At 38.1% G+C, this 12,410-nt stretch overlaps 1 protein-coding gene across 3 annotated transcripts in view; it reads left to right on the plus strand.

Moving 5' to 3' along the window:
• LOC124622596 (phosphatidylinositol phosphatase PTPRQ-like) overlaps positions 1-12,410 on the plus strand; it is a 431,781-nt gene that overhangs the window by 88,639 nt on the left and 330,732 nt on the right. For all 3 annotated transcript variants that reach the window (XM_047148348.1, XM_047148350.1, XM_047148349.1), the window contains one exon: positions 445-756. In XM_047148348.1, coding sequence (XP_047004304.1) covers positions 445-756 — 312 coding nt within the window. The remainder of the gene's footprint in view (positions 1-444; positions 757-12,410) is intronic.

Below are 12,410 nucleotides of genomic sequence, written 5' to 3' on the forward strand. Positions count from 1 at the left end.
AATGTGTTGGAAACTGATAATTTCCAGTAAGACAGTATGGTGGTCCCACTGTCCTTTTTATCACATACAAATGATACTATATGGCAGAGGATGACACAATGGACATTGAGCACTGTGTGTCCCTTTGGCCTTCTCTCTCGGGTTCCTGAAAGATTTCACCTGATAGCAACATATTAATGGTGCTTTGTCTGCTACATTATTCATGTAGTGTATGAGTAATCTACACTCTTATTACATTTCAGAGTGTTAGTTAGTGTGTGTATTTTTTATTTATTTATTGAAAAAACTTTGTATTTATTTTTATATTTAGCTTTATCTTTATTTGAAACATTATTTATATGCAAATCTATTCATACTAGTAGTTATTTAGATCTGTTGTGAGATTATTCTTTCAGAAAATAAGATAATTTTAAAAAGAAATACAAGGCAGTGTTTATTTTGCAGTGCCAGATGAACCTGAGAATTTGTCAGTTGAAGAAAATAATGGGGTGGTTATTGTGAGCTGGGACCCACCAAAATGCAAACGGGGACTGCTGATATTCTACAACATTCATGTTAGTTGCATAAAATCAAAAGATGGACCCAGCTGTCCATGCCAAGATAACAGCAGCATGAATTCCACAATTCCAGCATCATTGTCAAATGGAACATTCTATGGAATACAAGCATTTTCTATATACAGAGTTTCTGTTTCTGCTGAAACAAAGAAAGGTGCTGGAGATTCTGCCAAAAAAATATTCAGCACAACAGAAGGTGGTGAGTATGTACTCATATTTTTGTTATTATTATTGTTATTATTTATTTTTTCACATAATATTGATTTTCTGTTAGATCTGTGGTTTGGTGCCCATTTACAACTGCATTGGTCTCATTATCAGAAGTTGTAAATATGACATTCAAACACAAGAAGTAGTGAACTGGTTAGAATTATGACAAATAATTTCAGCTAGTCCATGGCCATGCAAGCCTATACTGTAAAGCAATGTTGTCATGAGTACTTAAAAAGAAAATAAGTTTCATGCAATGGCTGTTATTTATCTCCAATTTATTTTTATTTTAGGTAATTGAGTGTTTTGGCTGTGTAGCTACTTCAAGTAAAATGATTAAGCCATTAACTACTTATGTTTTGGGTTACGGTCATTTATGTTGGCTGTCCGTGATTGGCTGGGATTAAATGCTGTAGCCATGACATTCAGTACAGCACAAACTGTTGCACATACTATGTCATTTACAATGAAACAGTTATTTACACTTCATCAGGCACAGTTGCAGTGGCTAATAATAAGTCACAGAAATAATGGAGAAGTGATTGTATGGGGAGATTTGAATACAGATTACATCTTGGATGGATCTGTGGATCTGATCAAAGGCACCCTGAGTTGCTGATGTCCAGCTTTGATTTGACTCATGTAGTAATAGCTTCAACAAGAATAGAAGAACACTGTGCAACAACACTGATAATCTATTTGAACACCCAGTTCAGTTTAATATAATAGATGTGAGCTCCATAATAAATGATTTATCTGACTATGACAGTCAAATGGAGCAATAAAGCATCCACACCAATCAGGTTTAACTATGAAAAGAAAGGTAAAAATTAACAGGTTTATGACTGCTGACTCAGTTATGTTATTCACATAGAATTTACAGGCTAAAAGTTGGGAAGAAATTTGTCAAGGAAACACAGCAGACTAGAAATTTAGCTTTCAATAAAATATTCTTGCAACATCATGAATACAGTTTTCTTTACAAAGGATCAGAGAAATTTACAATGGAGGCCAAGGAAAAAGGTAGCTGACATTTGGGATCAAAATATCTTGCACTTGTTTTATTTAATGCAAAAGGTTAGTCAAAGCTTGTGACAACATCATAAGTCAACTAGCAAAATTTTTTAGCATCAAAAATGCAAAAATCATGTATTATGCACAAAAAGTTCAGAATTTGAAGAACAAGACAAGGCCAATGTGGAAAATTGTAGGTCCAAAATGAATAAACTCAGCAAAGAAATTATACTGAACTCCCAGATAAAAGTTGCAGTGAGACAGATGACATGAAATTCAAATTATTGGTTACTAGGTTTGCTGTATTCTTCCTGAAAATACAAGACAATGCAGTGACAAAAAAGGGTCCATTGAAAGCAGATCAAATACCCTTATTTAGACAGGCAATGTATACTCTATCTCCAAATGCCTGTTCTGACTACTTATCTGTTAGAGTGACTGTTCTGACTGCCATACTGAGAACCAAGATTCAATTCCCAGCAGTGCCAGGGGGAGTGGGGAGGGTGGGGGTGGGGGAAGGAGGGGGGAAGGGGAGCTGGAATGGGGCCACTAATGCATACTGAAGAGCTAACTGAATGAGAAATAGTGACTCTGAGGACTGGGAAGCTGGCAGTGGCTGGGAGAGTGATATGCTGACATTATTGCCCTCCACATGGCCCCACCCTGATACTTTGTCCTCTTTCTTGACACAGATTAAATTTGTTTGATAAATTTTGTGTATTAGTGATAAGTTGCTGGGTGCATTATTATCTGCAAATCTGTAATAATTTGTTTCTGTTGACTTTGTTGAAGGCATTTTGATGATATTGGCCCTAAATTTCTTATTCTGTATTCAATAAACTTATTCCTCAGTAGCTATCACAGTTTTCCAGGTCTCCATTTTCAAACACAGGAATGACAACTGAATTATTCCAGCTCTCAAGTATATCGCGTCTCGACCAAAATATATTTTAATGTGGGAGAAGACAGATTGATACTTACCATTAAGAAGACATGTCAAGCTGCAGACAGGCACAATTAAAAGACACTTACATAAAGCTTTCAGCCACAGCCTTCATCAGTAAAGGAGAGACACACACACACACCAGTCACACGCACAAGCAAGCATACCTCACACACACATGACCGCCAACTCCAGCATCTCAGGCTGGAATGCAGCTACCACATGGGATGCAAGCAGCAATCTGGAGGGGGCAGGAAAGGGTAAGGGATAGTAATTAGATGTGGGGAGAGAGATGAATGCTGTCCGGTGGTGAGTGAGAGAACTAGACATCCAATAGGCACAGTGTCAGGAGGTTGTGCAGCAGGGCGTTAGGTAAAAAAGCAGCAAAAAAGAATGGGAGTGGGAAAGATGGGCAGATGCATTGGAAAAGTGCTGCAAGTAAACAGGTGGGAGATGAGAATGGGAAGAAGATGACAGCACAGAGAGAGTTGAAACTGTTGGATGGACATTGTGGGGACAGTATATTAATGTAGACAGAGGCCAGGATAATTATGGGAGCCATCACCAAACTATGGCCAAGAGCCTAGACCACCCTGCGGCGCAACATACAGCTGAACACAACACACTTTATTTCAATGGCTGCTTCACTATCCCTGTCATCTGGATCCCTTCCTCACTTTCACACTCTTTATTATTTCACTACTTAGCTTTTTAATAATTTTAAATATCTGTGTTTGGGGTCCATAAAAATCATGTTCTAAATTTGCCACAGATTCTTCCTACCTCTGTATATATTTTCTGTGTATTTCTGTTTTAGTTTTCTCTTGTAGTAATTCCTCTTTTCTTATGATATTGTATTTTATCTTCTTCTTTCCTTCTACATGGATATTTCACAAATGCTTCTCATTTGTCCTTTATAGCCTTTTTTGGCATAATCGTCCCATTTTCTCAGTCCTTTTTCCCTGTGCCACTACTTCTCTGACAAGGCTCTGATTTTCAGCTTGTCTTAGAATCCATTGGAGAACCTCCCATTCTTCTTTAGCTATTTCTTTCATTCATTAAATATCTGTGTTTGGGGTCCATAAAAATCATGTTCTAAATTTGCCACAGATTCTTCCCACCTCTGTATATATTTTCTGTTTTAGTTTTCTCTTGTAGTATTCCTCTTTTCTTATGATATTGTGTTTTATCTTCTTCTTTCCTTCTACATGGATATTTCACAAATGCTTCTCATTTGTCCTTTATAGCCTTTTTTGGCATAATTGTCCCATTTTCTCAGTCCTTTTTCCCTGTGCCCCACTACTTCTCTGACAAGGCTCTGATTTTCAGCTTCTCTTAGAATCCATTGGAGAACCTCCCATTCTTCTTTTGCTATTTCTTTCATTGGTGATATTTTCACTGACTCATCAAGTTGGTTTTGGTGTAATCAAACTATACTGAGGGTCTCTCAGAAGGCTTACAGGGACAGTAGTTTTTTATTCATTGTCAGTTTCTTGTACTTCTTTTTATGCCACCTTGTTCTTGTTCATATGGTGCTTACTGGGCAATAATGATAAGATTCAATTTCAGGACCTCAAAACACTCTTGCACTCAATACTATATCAGTAACTTTGTTATTACAAAGAATATAATGTATTATTGATCTGAGGTCCTTTGCTTCCCAAATGAATTTGTGGCTTGCTTTATGTTTCAGCACTGTGTTCATAATTTTGATTTCATTACATACAGTGAAATCAATTAAGCTATAACTATAACTATTGCATGTTTCTTTCCCTGTGAGAGCCTACACACTGGTTGATTTGGGTGTCACCTACAAGAGCACTAAAATCCTCCATTACTATGATAATATTAGACTTATTGATTTTGCAAATAATCTGCTCTGCTTCAACTGGTGCATAGACACCAACCACTGCAGTGTAGCCTCTCAATAGTTTTAATTGCAATTGAATGATCATTTAGCTTCAGACAGTGTAGTTGTTGATTACTGATCTGAAGCACATCTGTACTGTCAGTATGACACTAGATTTTGCTCTTGTTTACCAATCAACTCTGTTGAAGAAATGTAAGTAATTCCAAGTCTCATTGGAAACCTCTTTTTTTTAAATTATATATTATGTTATTTTTTAGAAAATTTGTATGATTGAAAATCCTTTTTGTCAGTATGTCACATACTTGGTCTTCTTTATGGACAATGCCTTTTACATTCCATGTCTTGATATTTCAAATTTTTTTCCATGCATTATCCTTTTGTGTCACTGAGTCATCAATATGCCAGGCAATCTGATTATTTTCTGGTCGATACTTGAAACCATTAAGTTATGTCCTTCCAGTAGGTTGCTGGCAAGGAAGCAAGTCCAGTGACAGGGCTTCTGGGCCAGCTTTGGAGATTACTTTAGCTGCCCTTAACATAGGCAACCAACACTGTTGGTGGCCTCCTCTAATCTGAGGAACAGATGCTACCTCATGTATTTGAGATAGTTCCTCCACTTTACGTGCTGTTCTCAAAAATTATTGAGAAAGTGGCTTGGAACACACACTAAACAACCTTTCTTAAAATTCTGTTACATTTATGCACTGGGAGAATCTCATACATAATTTTTATGTATGAAATTCTGGGAATGTGTGTAACGTAAAAGACTGAAATTCATCACCTGTATGATATGATACACATGATTACTAAATACCACAATAATCCTTTTATTACATAAACATATATTGGAATTCATATCTTAATTTTAAATTTACACTAACCATCATGCAATTACACTAGGAACAATTATTAACCTACAGGGGAAAGTACTTTAATTGGATTTTATAAGGTGAGGGAACTATATGACCCCCATGATGTTGATGGGAATATTATTAACTTGAAGTGATAGAACATGAAGAATCAGTTGCTGCAGGTGACTTGTCAACACACAGCAAGCAGATCACAGAACAAACATAAAGTAAAAGAGTTACAACCCCAAAGAGCAAGTAATAAACATTAAAAAAGTACTCCAAGTGGTGGACACACACTTGGTGACTGACACCAGTCATTTGTCATGACACAGTCACTCAACCTGCACCACAACAGCATCTCTGGATGGAGCAAACAGAGCTAACACACATGACCATACCAGCCAATGTCTGTAGTGCTCACTACAGAAGCACCCTTGGTGAAAGCAGAGTGTGGAACATCTTCTCTGAACCAGGCCAGGAAGTGGACATGCCATCCAGAGTGGGGGGTGTGCGTAGGTTCTGCATTGACTTGTTATGCCAGCAGGGCTAGAAGTCGGGGTGTCGCATCTACCTGGTGTGCAGCTCTTGACCATGAGGTGGGTGATGCCTCCTTGAAGATTTAAGTGGGTTTCACTCTGTTGAGAGACACAGTGACCTATTTTCCATTCTTGACCATGAGGTGGGTGATGCCTCCTTGAAAATTTAAGTGGGTTTCACTCTGTTGAGAGACACATTGACCTATTTTCCATTCACTATGATGACCATCATATGTGTGCATATCTGCACAGGACATTGTAGGGTCCAGTATAAGGTGGCTGTGGTGGTGACTTGATACAGTCTATATGTAACAGCTGTAAAGCTCATTGTGCACAAAAGTTGTTGGACAACCGTCTCTGTAGGACTTTATAGGTTTGATGTGGTTTACATGTTCCCCTACCTCGCAAAGGTACTCCGAATGCTCATCTGTTTCTGACAGATGCAGAGCATTGCCACAGATCTTTCCCAGCTATGCGAACATGTCTGAACAATCAGTCTCTGTCACTAAGGATATGGAGCAGACAGCCAAACCTTGCTAGCCAGGTCAATGTGAAAGCAGTAGCTAATGTTTCTTCAGAGATGTTGTTTTTAGGTGCTGCCTCAGGCCATCACATATATCTATCAATCATTGTGAATAGATAATGTTGGCCATCTGATGGAAGAAATGGTCCCACTACATGAAGGTGAATGTGGGTGAAGCATGAGAAAGCATCTGAGAACTCTCTGAATGGGGGATGAACATGGTGAGTGATTTTGCAAAGTTGGCAATCCTAGCAAGTTCTTGTCCACTTGTAGCAGTCTCTTTCCATCACTGGCTACATGAACTGCTGAGATGCTACCTCGATTGTCTATTGGATTTTAGGATGATAAAGATTATGTAAGGCCTCAAACACTGGCCTGCAAAATGCAATCAAGGTGAAAAGTACATCTCACTTTACAATTTCATGTTCTCATCAGGTATGTCAACTAACTATAACTTGAGTGCTGCATTGTCATGATGCAATATGGTGTGCAGCTCAGGATTTTCTTGTGGAACATTGGCAAGCACCATCATGTCCATGGACCGTGAATCACTGGCCACTTGAGAGAGACAGTCCGCAAACACATTAGTGATGCCTGATATGTGGCAAATGTCCATACTATACTGGCTAATGTATTCCAATTGGCTGTACGGCCATGAAAGACGTGTATTGCTGTTTCTTTTGAAAGCATATGTTAAAGCCTGGTGGTCAGTCATGAACTTTCTCACCTCAACATGTGGTCAAAAGTACTTGATTGCTTGATGTACCGTAAAAAGTTTGCAATTGTTTGTGCTTCATCTTCCCTGGTAGGGTGATAGCTTGTTAAAAAAAACAAGCCAGCAGCTGCCACATATTGTGCACCTTTTGTTGGAGAGCTGCACCAATGGCTAACTGACTGGTGTTTATCACTAATGCTGGTGGAGCTTTGAGCTTGTGGTGTGCCAGCAGAGTGGCTTGTGTTGGGTTCTTTTTTGTCATTTGAAAAGTCACATTTAACTCCTTAGTCCACTGCACAGGAGAATTGCTCTTAACTTTGGGACCAGCCAGTGCTGCATTCAATGATGCCTGTTGTTCTGCAGTGCACGGTAAATGCCAGTTATGAAAACAGAATATTCCTAAGTCTCTACATAGCTGTTTTATTGTAGGTGGCTCAGGTAGCTGCAACATGGCTTCAACTTTTTCCGTGAGTGGTAATGAGACTGCTGAAGAATTCAATGACACAGAAATTCACTTTCAGGCTGTCCAAACACTCATTTAGCCATGTTCAACACCAATCCATACTTTTTAAAATGCTTAAAAACTTCTCTCAGGTGTTGATCTTCTTGAACATGGGGCAATGAATACACTAACATGTCATCCAAATAGATAAAATGAAAGGTCAACCTATGCAAGACAGAGTCAATGAACCATTGCCAGGTTTGTAAAGCAATACATAGACCAAATGTCATAAACGTATTCTCATATAACCCAAATGGCATAATAATTGTGGTCTTTGGAATCCCCTCTATTGCCATGGGACTCTGGATGTATGTCTTCACACAGTCTATAACACTGAATATGATGGCTTCCTGCAGTGTGTGGTTATAATCTCTTAACAGTGGCTTCAGGTAGTGATCAGGAACAAGTCGTGAGTTGAGTGCTCTGCAGTTGTCCCACAGATGCCAGGCTCCACCCTTGTGGGTACTAAATGCGAATTCTTCTAGCCTGGTAAGACACAGGTGATCCATCTGTGGCTTTTGTGTTGTGGACCATATTGTGCAAGACTTGCTGTGCCACGCCTGGAAGTGTCGTTGAAGTCAGGAACTCATGCAGCAGTGTGCCGGACTCCTCATCCTCAACCTGTACGACTTTAATGTCATGCGTTCTGGCATTGTGATGGTACCCAGTGAAAATAAATCTAATAATGGTGTCCACTAGGCAGGTATTCACTATGTCTGGCAGGAGCTGCTACAGATCTAGGATATCAGTGCCTGTAATTGTTTTTGACATATCTGCTACAGCAAAATCTCATGTGAACTGACAGTGGAATCTTAAATTCAACTCTTCACACCACAGTCTACAACAGTGCAATGATGCACTGGGCAGGTTACTATAGTTGGACTCTGTGTCTGTTAGTTACTTCTGGCTTGATACCCTGTTGGTAATGAATAGGTGCCATGTTGTAACTGGGCAGTTGGTGGTGCCTAATACTGACTACAATTTGCATTTTGCTTGGTACAGGAGCTAGCGCACTTTCTAGCCTGCTCTCTGATTCTTCTGTGGTACCAGTGAGTTGGTGGACCAGCATCTGATATGGACTGAGTTGAAGAATGGCTCCTAGATGCTTGCAGCTACATCATTTGTAGTGACTAGGACCACCCGGGAACATCAAAGTGCCAATCTGTGCCCTCAGTGGACAGAGCATAGTAATCTGCATGTGAGATGGGAAGGGTCATGGATATGCCACTAATAGACATTGTCACAGCACTAACTTGTTAGTTTGGTGTGATAGCTTCTTGGGTGTGGTCAGCCAGTTGTGCAACAGCATCCAGGAGCATCTCTATCTGTCGTATGACAATCACCTTTACTTGTGTTGGTAGACGGCCACTCCATAGAGTGTGCAAGAAGAGACTGTGAGGAACTGTTGCAGTGTTCACATTGCTAAGCTGGTGACATGGATACTGTTGGGTGTCCACATTGCTGAGAAGGTGATGAAGATACTGGGATGGTTTTCTGTCATCTATGTCATCCTGAGTCAGCACTTTTCAGATACAGTGTTCCTGTGACTCTATGAATAAGCTTGATGTCTTATTCCATCAAGGACAATGTGCACCATGTTGGTATTATTGTCAAAATATTTGGATATATGTCAGCATCAGTCATAAATACGGAAATCCTTTATTTTACAGATCAAATTTGGTCACTGTGTGACCATCTTCAGTGTAAAAATACACAGAAACCATTAGACATAAGGATCTTAACACAAAGGTGGCTCTATTTAGAACCACCAGCAACAAATACAGAAACAGAAAAATATATACAAATATACAGATTCTCATACATATGAAATTATTTGAACCTTGTATGCCCATATCATAATAGCACAACATTTTTTCTACAAGGTATAACATGTACTGTGATGATTACTTTCAACATATATCTTCACTTTTACTGCATACAATAATTTTTAAATTTCCTGAAGAGCCTATATTGTATTGTTAACAGTTGCTGATCCAATGTACATTAAGCCTGTAGCTTACATAGGCAACTAGCTAAGCTCAGCATTGCAAAAACAAGCATCATAGTGCCTTCTATATTCCAAAGTGTACAACACGTAGACACCAAATTCCATAAATAGCATCAATAGAAAAACCAAAGCTTACATAAAAAATAACCTTTAAAATCACCTGTTGATTGTTTGTCATCAGAAGTCACAGCAACACTTTAAAAATGCAGTACAGGAATAATAAAAAAATAAAATAAAATTACACCTCCAGACATAAAGTATGAGATAAAATTTTGTAGGAAAACGTCTAACATAAAAGCAGATAGTAATTTGTTAAAAACAAATACAGAAATCTTAATATCAGGGACAGTCTTTTAATATTTCCAAAAACATTGATTAAATGTAAAAACATTAACTCTTTTCAATGGGACTTTACGTTCTCTCTTATCATACTCGAAGACTTAACCAGCCTAATGATTGACATTACCAGTGTAAATTCTTAACAGGCATTTACAAAAAGTAATAAAAAGACATTAGCAAAAATATAATAATCTCCCATATGATGTACCAGACCTGTAACAGTGATATTTTTCATGTGATCAACTGACGTTAAATTTCAGTAATGACAAAGTGGGCGACTGTCATAACTTTAATGAATAAACAGGCATATGCCAAATATACAATGCAAATAGGGCCCAAAAGTGAAATTAATATCTACCATTTGTTATTAGGAAACCTGTTAAATGCCTCATAGCAAAAAATTACTGAAGAAGAGGCTTGCCTAAATACGCACCAAGTTTACGATCATATCAAGAATCAGTGTGTTACACTGTGTTAAGAGGGTATTGTTGGTGGCCTTGTGGATGGCTTATTAAGCAATGTGCAGTTGTGAGATTAAAATTGCAGAAAGTCTCCATCTACTGAAGGAGACCAAGATATCTGCCTTTTTGTCCCCTATGCAGCAATTTAAACTGCCATGTCAAGTCAGGAGTAGCATGATCTGTATCAGAGAAATGTGCCACAAAGTTTGATTTATCAGCAAAATCCCTCCTATCAGGCACAACATGCTCACAATATCTTACTTCGAATTTTCTCCCTGTCTTCCCCACATAAATTGAATTACAATAAGCACACTGTAATCTGTAAACCTCTGATTCATGCAAAAAATTGAATTTATATATATTTCTATTTAATTGTTTATGGAGCTTATCTTTTTTCAGTTGAAAAAACATGCCCCATAGATAATTTTTTGAAAATCATAGCAATTCTAGTACTAAAAATCCCACATGAAGTTAGAGTAATGAATTTTTTCTGCCCATTGCTATTTGTAAGTGGCACACAGTCCTGCTCATTGATCTTTATCTTTTATTTATAAATATTTCTCATGTAATCATCAGAATAGTTATTCACTCTAGCTATGTACAATATAGTTTGAAATTAAATTTTGAAATCAGCTTCTGATAATGGTAATCTAAGCATGCTATTGACAGCAAAAGTGAAAAATGCATTTTATGCTGATCTGGATGGTTAGAGATAATCTACGTCTGTCTCAGTACATGTATTCTTCCTAAGTATCCTGAAGGTGGGCCTACCATTTTCATTTCTTATAACTAGCTCTAAAAAATTTACAGAGTCCTCCATCCCTATCTCAACTGTAAATGCAATTATCTCATGTAAGCTGCTAAACGTGGTCACTATTTCATCAATTGCAGTATTGTCTCCTTTGATTAATAAAAGTCTGTCATCAAAATATCTGTAGTAATAAACTACTTGCTAAGTAGCTCAGAATGATCATGGAAAAATTTCTCTTCAAAGTAATTAATAAAAACATCAACCAGAATTTTTACTTTTTTATAAACAACTGTTAGGAATGTCTGCTGATAATATCTGTCATTAAGTTGGCCAAGTCTTTGAGTATGGTAAGGAAGGGCATAATGTCCCTTGTGAAAGGTTAATGTTTTTATATTTCATCAATGTTTTTGAAAATGTAAAAAGCTGTTTCTGATATTAACTTTTCTATATTTGAAACTTCATGGCAGATTAAAACTGTGTGCCCGACCGAGACTCAAACTCGGGACCTTTGCCTTTCGCGGGCAAGTGCTCTACCATCTGAGCTACCGAAGCACGACTCACGCCTGGTCCTCACAGCTTTACTTCTGCCAGTATCTCGTCTCCTACCTTCCAAACTATCCTTTCTTTCAGGAGTGCTAGTTCTGCAAGGTTTGCAGGAGAGCTTCTGTAAAGTTTGGAAGGTAGGAGACGAGATACTGGCAGAAGTAGAGCTGTGTGGACCGGGCGTGAGTCGTGCTTCGGTAGCTCAGATGGTAGAGCACTTGCTCGCGAAAGGCAAAGGTCCCGAGTTCGAGTCTCTGTCGGGCGCACAGTTTTAATCTGCCAGGAAGTTTCATATCAGTGCACACTCCGCTGCAGAGTGAAAATCTCATTCTTTTCTATATTTTTTTTAAGAAATTACTATGTGCTTTTATGTTAGGTATTTTACTGTAAAATGTTATCCTATACTTTATGTCTGAGGGCATACTTTATTGTGTTTTCTTATTATTCCTGTACTGCATTTTTAAAGTTTTGCTGTGGCTTCTGATGGTAAAAAAATTGTCATATGATTTTAAAGGTTATTTTTTCTGTGGACTTTGGTTTTTCTATTGATGGCATTTTTTGTATTTGATGTCTATGTATTGTTCACT

The sequence above is a fragment of the Schistocerca americana genome, chromosome 7 (genome assembly GCF_021461395.2).
Source record: "Schistocerca americana isolate TAMUIC-IGC-003095 chromosome 7, iqSchAmer2.1, whole genome shotgun sequence".
NCBI lineage: Eukaryota > Metazoa > Arthropoda > Insecta > Orthoptera > Acrididae > Schistocerca > Schistocerca americana.